This window comes from Python bivittatus, unplaced genomic scaffold, assembly GCF_059951505.1.
Source record: "Python bivittatus isolate LINGU-HERP-01145 unplaced genomic scaffold, Pbiv_v1 ctg000080_np1212, whole genome shotgun sequence".
Lineage (NCBI taxonomy): Eukaryota > Metazoa > Chordata > Lepidosauria > Squamata > Pythonidae > Python > Python bivittatus.
The window spans coordinates 34856098-34873691 of NW_028277035.1; the positions used below are offsets into that span (position 1 = coordinate 34856098).

Consider the following 17594-nt stretch of genomic DNA (forward strand, 5'->3'; position numbering starts at 1 on the left):
TTATCTATGACACTAACACATACTTTCTTTTTTTCTTCTTTTTCACTCTTATGGTATCATCATAGCTCTGAGGATACAGTACAGGTAGTCCTTGCTTAATGACAATCAGGACCAGCAACTCAGTTGCTAAGCAACACAGTTGTTAAGTGAGACATCATGTGACGGTGACTTGCAATTTTACTGCTGGCTTCTCCATTGACTCTGCTTGTCAGAAGCCAGCTGTGAAGTGTGTAAATGGCAATCACGTGACTGTGGAACAATGAGACGATCATAAATGTCTGCCGGTTGCGAAGCATCCAAATCTTCATCACATGACCATGGGGGTGCTGCGGCGGATGTAAATGTGAGGACCGGTCATAAAGTTACCTTTTCAGTGCCATCATAATTTCAAACAGTTGCTTAACAGGGCAGTCATTAAGTTAGGACTACTTGTAATCAAAGCAATAGAGAAGTTGTTCTTTCATTCCTATCTGCCTCAGTAGGTCCATGGAAACTTTGTAGCAAGAAAGAACTTACAATTCAGCTTCCCAAAAATAAAGCAGCTCATTCCTTGGTTGCAACTTAAATATGTTGATAACAAATAAAGGAAACTTTGCAGTTCTGTGGGCTGGGGTGGAAAAGCTAGGGATGTATGCTTTACCCAGTCTGGAAAGAAACTGAAAGGGTGTCTGTGGGGAGATGTAAAAGTTGAATGGAGCATGAGCTTCTAGAGTTGATAGTTGATTGACTTAATGGACCATCTTTGGACGCGCGTGCACACACACATATACAGGGTGTATCAAAAGTCAGGCCCCATAAGCCAAACACAGTGTATTTTATTAAATATGTTTTTCAGAGAAAACATTACTGTACGCCTGGTTTACAGACAACCCATAGTTAAGAACGGAGCCTACTGTAGCAAAATTTGAGTTAAATACACAATGACTCAAGTTAAATACACAATTATTTGAGTTCATTAGACAATACTACTTATGCAGTATTATACAATAACACTGTTCCGACTTACCTACAAATTCAACTTAAGACCTCGGGAACGGAACTCGTTCTTAAACTAGGGTCTACCTATACTAAGCATGTTCAAAGGTCATATGTCAAATGTGTAAGGAAGTGTTTAAAAGAAAATAGCAAAGCATTCAAACCTTTGGAGTCCTTGGAGTTCTCTGAGTTTGGTTGTTTTCTTGCAAACGTTTCGTTACCCAGCTAGGTAACATCTTCAGTGCTAGAATGGAGTGGAGTTTGCTCTCTTTTTATATACTGTGGCATGCCCTGCCAGTGTTTGAGGGTGGGTGGGTTTTTCCTCTGGTAGTTCCTTGATTATGGTATTATTTACCGCTTGATTGAATGTCTGGTGATAATCTTGGTGTTAATCTCTGCTTATCTGGGTGATGATTGCTGGTGAGGAGATGTTCTGGTCTTTTGTTTCCTTTTTATTTTCTCTTTTGAATAGTGTGTAAATGTGGCTTATCTCTATGTGCCTGCTGATGGCTGCCTTGTCTGAATAGCAAGCTTCCAGGAATTCCTTCGCATTTTTGGATTTAGGGTAGGCGTTTGCGAGAAAACAACCAAGCTCAGAGAACTCTAAGAACTCCACAGTTCAATCCTGAGCTACATATATTCTCTTCTATTCAAACCTTTAGCAAGGGTTATTGAAGCCCCTTCTTTTTCTTTGTTCCCATCCAGGTTTGTTTTCTCTGTCATCTTTGTTCTTTTGTTTTGTGCTATTTCCTTGTTTTAAAATATTTTTAACAATTTGTATACCACCCAGAGTTGCTGGGAGTTGGGCAGTATATAAATGTAATAAATAATAATAATGCAATTTATGTAAGTTATCTATGGGGCCTGACTTTCAATATACTCTGTGTATACACACATACAGAGAGACTAAACATAGTAATCTACATAAAATGCCTGCTCAGGACAGCAACCAGGCACTGAAGTCAAGTGGAGCTGGGGTTGGTACTAGAATGAAGCACCGGAGACAATCTGACCTGAAGCGCTTAAGATACCTCAGATCAGAAAAAAGTGGTTTTGAACTGAAGCTGAAAACTCAGTGTGGGAAGCATCTGCAGTGGGTTGGGAGAAAGACAATGTCATTCATTTCTGTACATAAGTGGTGAATGGCCTATAGTGGTGATGGGTGAAGCAGAAAGTACAAATCTCCACAGAAGAGCAAATTAAACTATGCATTATATTAGCATATACAACTCATATTCCTTTTTTCTTTTATACACAGGGAGTACTGATATGGGCTGGGAAGAGTTAAACCTTTCCCACAGAGGCAGATTTCAGAAATCTCTAGCAAACTTCCCAAAGAATTAAAAGAAGAAAAAAATCCATACTCTCCAATGTCAACAGTGGGATTCTTCCCCCACTGTAATTTTTGTAAGAGATAAAGGTAGGTTCAAATTTTAAAGAGCTTTGGAGAGGAAGGTACAACATGGGACCTCCACAATTTACTTTAAGGAGAGCAAGAGAAAATCATCTACACTCACATTACTAAGATAGATACTATTCTGACTCTCAGATAAGATTGAGTCCAACCAAGTGAATCCTCCATAAAATCCAGCTCTTGGAATTAGATATAATAAACAAATTCTTCTTGCTGCACTGCCCAAGTCATAGAATGAACAAGCAGCATATTATACACAGAAGAAGAGCTGATGGATTGTACAGAAGTAGTGACTACTGCTTTAACACATGTTTTTCCTCTCTTTATAGCATAGTTCTGGAAATGAGAGTTAGGGTTAAGGGAAGTATGTTAATTAGAGGAAAGAAATACCTTATCCTACCAATCCCTCTTGCTCATATTCTCTGGGCCTTGTAGCAGAGCTTCAGATAAGAGCAGTAGCAGCATATTTTGTTCACTCATTCACCATCACTCTTGTTAACTGATGAAGCAACAGGATTGTAGCAGGAGCATCATTCTCTATCATGCAAACTTGGATTCCTTCTGGGCAGCAAAATGGTAGGGCTACAGCTCAGCAAACTGAATTTTCTCAGAGTGTGAGTAGCTTGTCAGAGGCATGTAATCTACCGATTTCCTGAGATTCTTTGGGCAGGAAAGGCTATGTAAATCATGGTGGCTGCTGTCTAATTTTTCTCCTGCCAGCTTAGTCTCTCTCTTTGGGCAATATATGCAGATGCTTAAAAGGGCCACTGAGAGTGAGTGAGCCAAAGAATAAGGTAGTCTGCCCAGTTGCCTCTTCTTACTATGCAGAATAGAGAACAAAGAGCAAGCAAATAAGAGAGGAAAGGAATTAACAAAAAAAGACTTTATTTGGAGGAGGAGCTGTCAGCTTAGCTTGCTCCTTAACCCACTTTCCCCTGGTGATATGGACCCTTGCAGTGATTAGGTCTAATCCTCCCAACACCATTCAAAACGATAGCACATCTGAATATATAGATAGCAAGTGACACCATCCTTCTGAGATTTCCCTCTATGCTGTCTAGGTGGAGAGAGCAATGACAACTGCTCTTGCTTTCTCAGTGGGCAGCACTGAGCCCAGCCCTCCTCTTCCTGCTATATCCAAAGCTGCACCATTAAAAGACAGGGGCAGGAGTTACTACTGCGCTTGCTTGCATATTTCTTAACTCTTAGAAGCAACAGAATGTTGGGAAAACAACTCAAAAAATCTCACCTTGGAGGGAGAGGACACCCTGGGGAGGGTTTCCTGCCAAGAAGTCCCTCACCCCTGTTCATTTCTACTCTCTGTTGAAAGTAAAAAGGAAAGAAGGTGAGATTCTATTTACTGTGCAATTGTCTCTCATCTATGATGGGTTCAAACTAAACAAGATGATGATTTTGAAAGATGTTTGACCTCTCATGTAGCTCAGTCATCCGTTTATCTTTTTCTCTGCAATGAGTGTTGGCAGAGTAGAAACATCTGAATTCAAAAGGATGGTTTCTTGATATGATATAATCAAAACTATCTCCAACTCAAGACTTGGAAGTCATTTGCCTCAATGTGCCTTTTCTGTACAAGGTCCTGCTTTGTGAGGCTGAAATAGAAAAAAAAGTGGGTGCAAAGGAGCACTTTTCCCTACTTTGCACTCACGATGTTGAAATCATTTGCCCCTAAAAGTTGTTTAACACCCCGTAATGCCTCGCTCTACCCTGCAATCAATTACCCCAGTTGTCTAGATAGGGCACCAGTAGCCACCAACACCTCGAACGAGCGGTATTCCCAGTCTCTTCTTCACCAATAGCAAAAGGACACAGCACCAACCGAGAGGGAGTGATGTAGACCGAACAGGCATAACAAATGCCGTTCGTACCGAGTCAGAGCTCAGGTTCAGCCAGCCCGGCGCTGCCTGACTACAACCAACCGCGGGTCCTCCAACACGCCAGGCCGGGTTCTATCCCCCCAGACCAAGCCCAGCGTTTGCTTCACGCGCGGCGGGCTCTATGCAAGGGCGAACGAGGGCCCCCTTTCCAGGCACCAGACCGCAAAAGAGGCGCGCCGCGGCAACAGGGCGGGGGAGCGCAAGGACAGGAAGCTGCCTGGGGCTCCAAGCGGAGCCTCCGCGGTGCCCGCGACGAGCCAGGAGGCCGAAGAGGCGACGCGATGCCGGGGAAACTTTCCAGGCAGACCACCGTGTGGGGGAGGGGGGCTGAAAGCCTTAGGGGGGCGCCGCTCCTGTCGCTACCATCGCCAACCCCCTCGACTGCCCCGCCTGCTGAGCCTTTCGCCCCTCCACGCCCGCCTCACCTCTCTGGAGGCCCCGGGCGAGCCGCTTCACTGCTTCGCTCCTTTATCGAGCTCTCAGACACTCTCGAGCCGCAATGGCCTCCCTCAGCGCCTCACAGGCCGCACCAGACCCAGGCATGCTGATGAGCACCCGTGCCACCCAATCACCGCGGATATTCTTCAGGTTCCTACCAACCAGCTTTTGGAGGCGAGTCCTGAAGACCACTATATAAGGTAGGCGCGACAGGCGCCTTCCTCTCAGAGGGTGGGGGTTTTTGGGAGTGGGGTGTGTGTCTGGCAGGCTCAAATGTTGCACGCCTCGTGTGTGACTTAAACTGAGATGAGTTTTCTGATTCGGTGCTACAGTCTGAAAGTGCATCATGACTAACGTCAGCTCCTGGGATTGTTTTTATTTCTGATTTAGTCCCCAGCAATTGCCACTTTTCACAACAACAGAAATGGTATTGGCACATATCAACATGCTAAGTGTGCAAGAATAAATTGTTCTCTTTTTAAAGCACTGATCTGGTTTAATTTACTTATGGCATGAGGTAGGGTAATTGCAAGCAGGATAGGCAGAAACAACCACTGTAAACAATCATATTTACCTGTAGTTTTCTCAACCCACTTTTCTGTGAGCACACAATACTTATAAATTGCTCACTCAGGCTAGGTTTTCATAATCTAAGATTGGATATGTTGTGACATAGTATGCTATCTAGGTATACACAGGATGCATCATAAAAAAAGTTGGCATATATACTTCTTTTTAGGAAGTATCCAGATGTGACAGAAGTATTGTCCAACTGAGTATTTTGCCCATTAGACCAATTCTTTTTATTTTAAAAATTTATCTGCCCACCCATATACATACAATAATGCTGAGTAGCTTATAGCAAAAACTTTTTAAAAAACATGATTTCAAACAAAGGAGGGAGGATTTAGCCCATGGAACTATGCAGCTGCCTTCAATTGAATTCTCATGGTTTTGCTTCAACCTTGGCAGCAATCTATTGCATCAAACCCAAATCTTCAATATCATGAATGCAAAACTGAGGCTGTCTGATTCACAGAACAGCAGAAAAGTTCTCTGTTGCAGCCACAGTTTATTTCTCTATCAACCATTTTTGTACAACAAAATACAAACTAAGAATGTAACTCCATGAGAAGTGTATCCCTCTTTGGAAGATGATGCTTCATACTACCTTAAAAAAAAAGCATTTGATTTAATGAAGCAGAATAGACAGTAGAGGATGATCTTCCCCTGCATTTTCAGTTGAAGCCCCCAGTGATAGTAGATTTGGCTACCTGGCAGTGGGCACACACATATTATGGCAAGGAAGGCAATGGCTACTTGTACTTTCTTTCTCTTGTTCATCATTGCAGGAAGCCCATAATATTGGCTTGTACCATCCTGCTGTCTCTCTGCAGAGCATCAAAGCACTGGTCTAAGAAGGAACAGCCATCTCTTCCTATTGCTCATCTGCTTTCTCGCTCCCCAGTAAACAAAAATTAGGTAATGGTTACTTCCCTCTTGAAATGCTCATTTGCCCTTTTTCCACTCAGACCCTCTCCTTTTCTATAGACAAGGCAGTGGAAACAATTGTGCCTACCAAAACATGTGTGATGTGGGGAAGAGGGAATAAAAGGTAGTTTTCTCAGTCACCTTCCCTGACATATAAGGTAGAGAGGGAAGGAACAAACGAAAGCAAAAATAAGCAAGCACAATATGGTTGCTCATTTGAATAGCAGTCATCATCTCTGCCTGACCACATGCCTTCTCTTGCTAGTTGGTGTGAAGAATTAGGCTAGCTATTGCACTACCCCAAAACAGGATGCTTAAGAGAAATAGGAAGAGCCACTTTTCCCAGTTGCCCCAAGACGCTGCAGGATTTAGCAAAGGGGAGGTAAAACTTCAGAAGATTCTCGCATTGGGAACCTCTCTCCCTTCTTTTCCAACCTGAGCAGCAGGGTTGGACAGAGGAATTGATTTAACTATGGATGTTATTTGTCCAGTATCAAAGTGGCACTGTTAAGTATGGTTTTTGAAATGTGGGTTTAAGCTTATATTCTTCATAAATAATTATAGCTACCTAAATTAACATAAAAAGACTACTGAGAACCAAGAGTGTCTTTTGGGGGATCTATTGAAATGAATAGAAACTACAAATTGGTGACAAAGAAAACAAGCAGAGGCTTCTGAGGAAGAATGGTATGGGTCATATGGATGCAAATCAGCTACATTGCTCTACTGTACAGTATTTTAAATACAGTATTAGTCTTCCTCCCTTCCATCCTTCTTTCCTTCCTTACCATTCACTCTCCAGTTCCAAAGGTTTCATGTGGCTTACAGTTAACAACATTAAAGTAGGACACTATCATAATCATAACAAGAATGCATTGATTAAAATAGCATTCAGGCAGAAAGATCTTCACGAGCTACATTTTAATGGCTCTTCAAAAAACAATAGGGAGGGGCTGGCCTGAAGTAGGCTGTTCTTGAGGCTGGGAGTTTCATCTTGTTAACAAGGAAAGAATGGAAGGTAATATCTGTGAGATATTGCTTTTGAAAAGATTCTTGCACATTAGGAGTTGTCTTAGGGAACAGAGTAAGAAAATTCTTGCATTTACTGTTTACATGCCCCCATTTAAAAGTGTACTTTTTTAACAGCTGGACTTTCAGTGTCCGCCCCCCCCCCAACTGCTTTATCTTTACACATGTATGAGGTACATTTATAAAAAGCAACCTACCTTCTGATCAGGGTTACTTTTTTTGTGGGTAAAAGACTAAGTTCTTGGTCTTAATTGTTGATACCTACCAAGGTGGTGATGTTTTTTTTAACTTTATTTTTAAGATGCATTCCTACTGGCTATGGAGAGTCATCTTTTCAAAAGCAAGTATGTGGGTCATCCTTGACCCAGAGCCAAATATGGAAATTTATCAGACTCTTCTTTTTTTTCTTTTCTTTTAAATGATATAGTAAGGATTTGCAAGCTAATGCCAGTGGGCACCATATATTCAGGGATACTTCCCTTAGTCCCCACTAGACATTGCAGAGAGCTGTCTTAGTTTATGGTAGCCAAAAATTTGGAGGCACCTGATAATGCTTTTTAATAAAAAGTATTAGAAAAGACACTAAGCTTCTGTGAGTTTTAGCTGACTTCATCAGATTTATGCAGTGGTTGACTGATGTAGGATTATAGAAGGTTATCAGGCAAAAGGAGGTGGGAGAAAAGGGTGATTGTGCAAGTTACATGCGAGACAGATTACATTTAGTTAAGACCTAATATCCCAGGACACAGATTTCAAGGTGGGTATTTAAGAATAAAACCAGCCAGCATTATAGAGCAAGAGGCTGCTGACTCAGATCAAAAGGTTTCAGGCTACCTCAGGTCTTAACAAACACAATGGGTTTTTAACAGATTACACATGCTAATTGATGAGATACTTGTAATCTCTCTAGTGTGCAACCTGCATCTGTATCATCACCCTTTCTCTAACCCCATGCTCCTGGTTCATATCTTTTTTAAACAAGAGAACCAGTTTGGTGTAGTGGTTAAGGTAGTGGACTAGAAACTGGGAAACTGCGAATTCTAGTCCTCCCTTAGGCATGGAAGCCATCTGGGTGACTTTGGGCCAGTCGCTGTCTCTTAGCCCAACCTACCTCAAAGGGTTCTTGTGGGGAAAATAGGAGTTATACGCTGCTTTGAATTGTACAAAATAAAGGTGGGATATAAATCTAATTAGTGATGAACCCCAGATCAATTCAGCATACATTTGATGATGTGAGTTACAATTTACCAAAGCTTATGCTTTTTGTTAGTTGGAAAAGGTGCTACCAGACTCATTTTTAATCTGTTAGGCTCATTGTCCTAAAGTAGGAAGCTAATATGAAACAAACAAAAATGCCAGTCTCTAGCATCATCTATATTTAGGAAAGTGCTTCAGCCTCAAATAGGCCCCTATGCATTTTTACATGGTGCAGTTTAGAACTGTGTTTACATGCCCAGATAGAAAACAGAAGGCAGGGTAATAAAGCATCCTGGTAAGCTGAGGGTAAAAGAAAGGATCAAAATAATCAATTCAGCTTCTGATAAATGGGAGTTTTGTGCCTGACCAGACTAACAACAGCAAGCCGCCGCCGCAGACATCCATTCTGTGAGAGTACATATGAGCACCTGAAGGCCTGTATTCTTCAAAGAGCCTGAGAAACAGGACACTTCTTGCACATCCTAACTAGAATCCCAACAGGGCTTGGGGTTTGCATTTTCTTCAACAATTTTCCCAAATTAAAATGTTCGCCTATACCCTGCCACTGACTCCAGACTTCAGAAATCAAATGTGATCCATTCTTTATAGTCCTACAATAAGTTATAAGTACTTAATTCCAAATTAAGGAATTAATCAAAGGATTACAGAATATTGTAGGCAGCTTTTATATATAACAGTTCTAGTAAAGTTTCAGATACAGCAAAATCAAGACATTTTTGTAATCAATGATTTATTTAATTGCATAGCATTTTGGTTGTATTATAGTTAAGTAGAAACATACTCACAAAATATGCAGTAGCCTTATAGGATTAAATAACACTATTCAAGAAAAAGAAGCATGTATAATGTATTTTATCTAAAGACACAGTTCAACAAAAAATAGAATCAAGTTTAAATGATGTTTGTTTTCATTAACAACAGTACAGAAATATAAAAAGACAGATAAATGCAATAGAATTTCAGTTAAAACTACAACTGCTCAAAGTAAAATAATCAGTATACAACTGACTGCATTCACATATTATGTTTAAACCAGATTCCTTCACACTCTTTAATCACTTCTGCTTGGCTCTTCCATAGCTTCCACTTGGCTTGTAAGCAGGCAGAATAAGTGAGAGTTCCTGGTTTAGAGTTATGTTAACCAAACCACAGAATGGGATTCTATGGTTGTTTGAACTGCTCCTGGTGGCAGGAAGGGTCAGGTGAGAGTGATTCCATCATTTATTCTGCCTTAGTGAGATGTGTAAATGTAACAAATTAATTAATACAAGCTTAATGAGCCTAGGATTAACTCTTAGGCATTACCCACTAGTAGAAGTAACCTATATGCTAAAATAACTTAAATGCTATACATTTGTGTATATATAAATACTTTGTATTTAAAAGTAAGGCAGCCATTCCATGTACACGTACCCAAGAGCAAATCCTACCAATTTCATAAGGACTCAGTTTGAGTACACTTGTATAGCATCAGGCTGCTTGTAGTGTTGATTTATTCACAGTAACTCAGAAAAAAAGCTATATACATATATTGCACAGTTGTAAAAAACACAATTCATTAAGCATATGTAAACAATAGTTTTCTTCCATTCTTTGGCAATTTGATTATTTCAGTAATGCTATAAGCATGAGCATTTAGTAAGGCATATGACAAATATTTAAAGGCACATTAAGCAAGTTTTTTTTTTTTAAAGTAAGGACAACTTCCCAGATATTTCCTAGTTAGCAGTATACTGGCTATTGGTTCACTATTCCCATGTTAAAAAACCTGAAGTAAAAAAAAAAAGTTATGCTTTGCAGTGAAGGGTCAGAATAATCAGAATACTAGTTTAAAACCTTAAAAAATACAATTTAGATGACTAATAAAACTATTTGCACATAATGCTAAAATTTAGTTTAACCACAATTTAAACAAACCAGAGTCAGTCTCACAGACAAAAAGTAACCCTGGCTTGTTCTGTGAATTCCTGATTTCCTCCTCTACCATTTCCTAAGCATCCTATCACGTAAGGGATGGGGCTGCCTGTAGCTTTATTAGTGGTGGATGTGTACATATATTTTTATGGGGGAGGTTGCACATATATTTCTGAATGTGTTTGCATGTTTATTGGTCTCTAATAATATGTGCATTTTGCTTGTGTTCTTGTGGACAATGGGGTTGTTGTATATGTTTTACATTTTCTGAGAAGAAGGATTGTATATGCTTTGCTTTTAGATTTGCAAAGTTTTTAAAAAATTGTATGTAAGGTGCAGTTTGGGATTTTTATGTAAGATTTGCTTTCCCTATTGATATTTTTCTGAACCTCATTAGTTTCCCTTCTGAGAAAGGGATGTTGCACTTTTAGGAAAATGAATTGCTTGATTAGGGTTTATGCGCAGAGAGTCCACTTTGGAAAGAAGAATGCTAACAGGAAAATTAAGGACTTGGGAAAGAAAAGAAAGAGCAGTTTATTCTAATGACTGGTACCTTTTTAAACTGCTCTTAAATTGCACTAAGTTCAAAAATAAACCAGAAGTCCAAGTATAGACATAACAAGTTGATTAAAATAAATCAGGATTTGAAAATCAATTTCAAATCATGGCTTCAAACTGCCAAGAAAAAAGCCATGATTTGTTACCTGTGGTGAGTTTATCCACTGAAACCAGCCAAAGCTAGGCTAAACAAAGCCCAACATAGCATTATGACATTATCAGGCTATATGTTATGGCATAATACTTATTCTACAGTCACAGATTTAGCCAAATTTCTTGGGAAATCCACCTGGAAAAAGAACAAAAATATTTTCATCATACCATGATAGAAATTATTCCATTTAAAAAGGAAAATAAAGGAAAATACAACATCCTAATGGCTGTATGCCTTCCCAAATTACGTAAATGTATCCCAAACCACCAACACCCTTATACAGCTGGCTTTGCTTGACTTCTGCTTGACCCCAACTTTTTTCTGTTTCATTTGTACCATGAACCCAGCCCTGCTTTCTTTTTCATCTTTTCATCTAGTTATCTCTTTACATGCTAACAAAATGACAGTCTAGATCTATTCAACCTGCATACTATGGTACAGTTGTATCTTATACCTGTCACTAAAATCACTGCTTGGCATTTATTTTTATATTTTAGATAATAGGAATTACACACCAACCAAAATGGTTAGTTCTATCTTTAGTAAAGTTTCTAGTTCAAGTTAAAAGATAAATAAATGCTAACCATTTCTCAATCATAATAGAACACAATTATGTATAACTATTTGTTTAAATCCTATCATTCATTCTTGTTGCCAATCTAAGGAAACCAGGAAGTATCCAAGTGTGCTTAGAGAAGTGCTTTAATTGGAATGACTAAATATGGAAGTAACTTACATCATATCCTCTGAGAACAGCCAGGTGGAATGAAAGCAGCTGTAGAGGGATCACGCTCAAAACTCCCTGTAGACAATCTACTGTCTGTGGCAACTCAATTGTTTTGTAAGCAAATTTGGAGCTCTCCGTATCTTCTCTAGAACATAAAATAATAGGGCGGCCCTAAGAAACAAATCAAATAGTATAGATTAATATTAATTGATTAATCAATTATTGATTATACATGTACTTGCTTATTTTGCAGACATTTTTCCAACAGATAGATAGAAAGAATATTAATACAACTACACTGTAAATACCACTGGATTTAAACTAAAAAAATGCAGATGGGTACTGATCATTTATGGCTTAAATCTAAAATGCAACATCTTACCACTCTAAATGCTTTAGCGTAATTACAGGTAAATGTTACAACTGCAGTTGTAACCCAATATAATATTACTACAGGTAGTCCTCGGATTACGATGGCAATTGGGACTGGGATAGCTGTCACTAAGCAATGCAATCATAAAGCACAATGTCACATGACTGCATCGCTTAGCGACAGCAATCTTGGTCCTGGTTGCTGTTGTAACCCCAAGATGTGCGGGGAATTAAGTGGGAAGCAGCAGGAGTCCCAGGTAAGGAGCACAGGGGTGCTGCAGTGGGGTGGGATGACCAGGGAGAGCTTGGGAGGCTGCACGGAAGTCAAGGGAGGCTGGGGAGGCCTTGGGAGACCCAGCGTAGGTCACGTGCAAGTTGAGGGTGTGTGTGTGTGTGTGTGTGTGTGTGTGGTGCAGGCAGAAGCAATTTACCAGAACGACTTTCCCTACTGGCTTCCCCATTGACTTTACTTGTGGGAAGCTGGCAGGGAAAGTCCCAACTGGGGATCCGTAATGCAGCTCCGTGTGATGTCGTAATCGTGAGCCGGGCACCCAAATGCCCAGATCGCAATCACGTGACCCCAGGGGTGCTGTGATGGGCACAACGGGGACTGGTCATACATCCATTTTTTCAGGGCTGCCATAACTTTGAACAGTTGCTGAACAAATGCCCATAAACCAAAGACTATATTACTATTATTGCTATTATACCCAATGTGAAACATTGTGCATTTTTTTTAAAAAAAAACTTACTTTTCTGTCTTCACCTTCCCCAAACCCTCAGCAATTTTCAGTGTTTAGAAAACTAAAAGCATGTACCTAACTAATTTGGCAAATTAAAACTGTATGTGTAACTGACAGTGTAAAATGTATTATCTGAGATCCAGTGCAGTGTTCACAACAATGTCTACAAAGTGTTTTTTTTTAATAGAAAAGTTGCAGAGCGTTAATTCTTGTTCAATTTATCTAAAACTAGAGCCTGCAGAGAAAAGAGATTTCCTAGCAAAAGCCACAGACCAGAGAACGTACTGCCACTAAAACAGTAAAAGAGGAGAATCATAATATTCAAGAAGTGCAACATCTCACTTTCTATCGAAGGAATAAGTAAATACAGTGAATGAGAGGTAGTGATTGAGATCTTCTTAACTTGTAACTTTATGGATAATACAGAGGAAATGCGAAGATTTTTCTTTTCATCCTCTCTTGTAACACTGCTAATTTGAAATCACCAATTCAGAACAGATAAAATCCTCATTCAGTTTGCTGCTATGTGAAATGACAATGTATGACAGCAAGGTTAGTTGGCTTCAAAAAGAGGTTATATCCATTCTGTGTAAATTTATTCTTATTATCCATTAGAATCAAAAGCAATATACTTCTGAATACTTCAGGATTTTCATAATAGTAAAGTAATTGGGTAGTCTCTGATAGATATTAGATACTGCATCCTGTACCCTGTTTTCAGTCATTAGGTTTCTCAGTGAGAGAACACCACCACCAGCAAAAGCAATATTATTTTCTTTTTTGTTAGGCTTTTTAAATGGAAAATGTTTAATATTTCTGACACATATAGAAGAGTTTAGGTTATAAGTCCCAATGTTGTTATAATGGATGGAGGAAATCGTAGAGAATCCGGGTTAGTCAGCTATAGACTCTCAGCAACTGGCAACTGATAAAATGAGATGATTCAGATTCTTTAGTCTCACAACTACTATGAATAAAAATGGAATTTCAGCATATAGATGTTTATATGCATATACTTTCAGGTGCAGTATATTGTTTCAGTATAGCCACTATGCTACTAGAATGGACTGGAGTTTAATTTGGATAATTAAAAACTACCCTTGGATAATCAAAAGGCAGATATATTGGGTAGGTCCACACATGGTTTATTTTAATCATGGCTTGTTGACTATGCTGCAGTTGGTTGTGTTCATACATAATGCTAAGCCATAGATCGCAAACAAAGCTGTCTAAATGCAGTGTGTGAACTCAGCTTGAGCTAGATAATATATATTTGTTACACCCTGGTAAAACTACTATAAAATGATTTAATTGGGACTGCCTTTGAAAAATATTTGGAAACTTCAGCTGTTCCAAAATACTGAAACCAGGGATGGTTGTGAGGAGCATGTTACAATAGCTTCATTGCCGATCAGTCTGCTTTATGGAATTCCAAATGTTAATTATGATCCATGAAGCTCTATGTAACCTGCAATCAGGCTGTTTGAAAGTCTGCATTTTGCCATTTACCGTCACAGCTTTGAAATCCTTGGAAGAGCAGTTTCATTGTGTCCACTATCAGAGGCATACAAGTTAAGGAGACAAGAAAGAGCTGTTTGACTAGTCCCAAACTCTCTAACTCCCTGTGAAGACAGATCAAACTAGCTTCACTTCAATTCTCTTGTACCTTTGACAGCTATTAACTTACAACTTTGGCTTTTAGGAAGGTTTTAAGAGGTAAAACCTCCTTTGAGTAAAATTCTATTCCTAATAAGTTCATGGAAACATTAATATAGTTTCTTGGCAACAATATAGAAGTGGTTTGCCATTGCCTTTTTGAGAATGTTTTTTCAACTTTTGGTCTAGCCAACAGCACTGAAATTAGATATAGATGACTGAAACAATTACAAAAAAAATTTTTTTTTGTCATGGCGGTTCATCTTGTTTTTATTCTAGGAAGGAGATGTGAAGGGAGTAATTAGATATTTTATACTTCTGTTGTAAAAAATATAAATTCTCAGTAAAACATACCATCAAAATATACCACAAGCAGGTGAATATAACTCCTCCTTACCAATTAGAACTAGTTAACATGTGAAGATTTTAAGAATTTGAGAGGTGATAATATATCCTGTTCTTAAGGAACTTTTTACAAAAAATTCTTTCTTTCTCTCACTCTCTCCTCTAAGCAGTTTATTCGACTGAAGAATCTATTTCAGCTGACAGTTACACAATCCTGGTAATCTTCTAGATCACAATAGTGTGAGATATTTATACGATATTCTTACTATATTATTATTGCACACATTCGGGTTCACAGTTTTAGTGGCTCAAATAATTTTTATAAAATTAAAACATATAAGAAGGCTTGGTAAGATTAATTCTATACCTGAAGTAACAAACTCTGAACTCACAAACCCCTTATTTGGATTGTCTGGATTAATTCACCAAACATCTGATATAATAGTGTACAAAAATTCTTCATATAATAAAGATGGGCAGCATACAAATTTAATTAATTAATTAGTTAATTAATTAAATTTGTATGCTGCCCATCTTTATTATATAAAGAATTTTTGTACACTATTATACCAGATGTTTATGTTTATATTTATGCAATGTTTATTGTCCCCTAATTGTCAGTTATATGTAAGTTCAGACCTTGAGTAGTAAAATGTATTTAAAATATAAAGTCCTTTCTGAGAATTACCAAGATTTACATTCCAGTACGGTTTGATCCATATGTTAAGGTCTGTAACTCTTCATTCTTGAAATAATATTTCAAGCTTAACTGATGGGCTTTGTTTCAGCATTCATTCTGTAGATATTCCCCAGACCATCTTGCTCATGCATGTTCAGTCAGTTTAATATTATTTTGGTCTTTGCTTAGTATGACTTCTTATGTAGCAAGCTTTACAAATCTCAGTAAATTTCTTAAGGATTCTAATAAAGCTAGAATTATTATTTTAAAATCTGTGACAGGCAAGCAAAAGCATTTCTGTTTAGGCAGGCTTTTCACCCTGCATCTTACTTGCTGCTGAAATATGGTAAGTACTTTCCAATTAATGTTGTTAGTGGAGTTTTTAATAAATGAATTCTAATGATTTAATTATAATTTTATCAATATTATACAGTATAATATTATACTATTATATACTATATAATAGTATAATATTATATTATACTATTATACAGTTAGTCATCTTGAATGAACCAGTATAGTAGAAAAGCATGACATATATTTCATTAATACTCTCTTGTATGTTCTTCTTGCAAGAAATGTTCAGATCAATCATAAAGATGAAATACAAACTACAGAGTTTACCTGTCGGGCAGTGACTTGCTGTAGAGCATTCTGGCACTTGGTAAAGCAGGGATCCTTCATAATTATCATAATAACAGGCATTTGTTTATCTATAAGAGCCAATGGCCCGTGCTTCAGTTCCCCAGCCAAGATACCTTCAGAATGCATATATGTAATCTCTTTGATTTTCTGCAAAGTAAATGGAAGAAAATCACACTCAAAGTACAAAATAAAAATGCATTGATTATGTTCATAACAATTAAGCACAGATAAATGACACTGAAGTCAGAACTCAAAAGTTGCTTTTTGCATGCCCAAAGTTTAATTACTTATCATTGATATGATACATAATTCTTTGTACTTGCCTAGGTGCATATACAATTCCCATCCTTAAATGCAAACTAACATCAAATGTGTGTTGAATCTAAGATGAAGAATTCCAATTAATAACCATCCATTAAAATATTAGTCATGTATCTTTTGAATACACTTTAAAATGTATTCTGTAGAGTTCCCTCTGCACATTTCATTTTAAGGGACAGAGGTTGCAGAGCATCAATAGTTTTGTATAATTTGGGGGTGTTGATGCATTGGTGAACAAATAATTTCTGATCTGAAGGGAATTTAGAAATATCCGTCTTTTTACTTTCTCCAAGTAGTATTTACAAATATGTTTTACCTATACCTGTAACATTTAACTGTACTTTTGAAAAAGTCAAGGTTAAGGATTCATACCAGTGCCCCTTCCAAGCAAGTGGCATAGTTGTATCCTCGACCCATAACCAAAAGTGACCGTTGTTTATATAGTTCAAATGCCAGCTCATGTATTTTCTCATCCAAAGACAGTACTTCTTTAATCATCTCTGCCAACAAATTAAAACTGAGAATTAATTTCATTCTTGCAATACTATCAAATCTCTATTTCAAAAATACTAAAACTGCGGATTTAGCCAGGCTACATAAATTGATTCCTTTGCTTTGTAAAGCATACTATTTGAGCCTCTGCTAGCTCCTAGCATCTTTTCATGAAATTTTACAGGGATGCAAGTTTCAACAGTTCTTTATGCCAACCCCCTGAACTGTTTTTAACCTTCTCTAAGGACTCAGTGTTTCCTTAGATAGTTTAGGTTTCAATTGGAGTGTTAAATAAGATTAGCTCTTACTTAATGTAATTACCAAGTAGTTTTTAAAATTATTTGTGTTTTTTGAAAGGTTTGAATTCTGTACAGAACTCTAATACTATAAAATTTGAATGCCTTAAAATAAAAATTATTCTTTAATTCTGATAATTTAAGGAAAGTAAACTAAACCATTTTGAATATTTTTCTCCAGCCTTCCCCAATCTGATGCCTTCTCAAAGTATATTAAACTTCAAACCCCATA

The 17594-nt window shown here is 38.0% G+C and overlaps 2 protein-coding genes across 8 annotated transcripts in view; both read right to left on the reverse strand.

Moving 5' to 3' along the window:
• MAPK9 (mitogen-activated protein kinase 9) overlaps nucleotides 1-4844 on the reverse strand; it is a 47107-nt gene extending 42263 nt beyond the window's left edge. For 2 of the 7 annotated variants that reach the window (XM_025175121.2, XM_088133812.1), the window contains exons 1-3: nucleotides 4710-4829; nucleotides 3819-3999; nucleotides 3639-3709 (exon numbers count right to left, since the gene is read on the reverse strand). The gene's annotated coding sequence lies outside the window, so the exon portion shown is untranslated. Of the gene's footprint in view, nucleotides 1-3638; nucleotides 3710-3818; nucleotides 4000-4709 lie in introns of all 7 variants that reach the window. The other 5 variants (XM_088133815.1, XM_088133813.1, XM_088133811.1 and 2 more) reach the window with 3 other exon arrangements.
• Nucleotides 4845-9179: 4335 nt separating this feature from the next.
• GFPT2 (glutamine--fructose-6-phosphate transaminase 2) overlaps nucleotides 9180-17594 on the reverse strand; it is a 28431-nt gene continuing 20016 nt past the window's right edge. The window contains exons 16-19 of the mRNA XM_007421926.4: nucleotides 16947-17074; nucleotides 16233-16400; nucleotides 11823-11984; nucleotides 9180-11221 (exon numbers count right to left, since the gene is read on the reverse strand). Coding sequence (XP_007421988.1) covers nucleotides 11177-11221; nucleotides 11823-11984; nucleotides 16233-16400; nucleotides 16947-17074 — 503 coding nt within the window. The 3' untranslated portion in view covers nucleotides 9180-11176. The remainder of the gene's footprint in view (nucleotides 11222-11822; nucleotides 11985-16232; nucleotides 16401-16946; nucleotides 17075-17594) is intronic.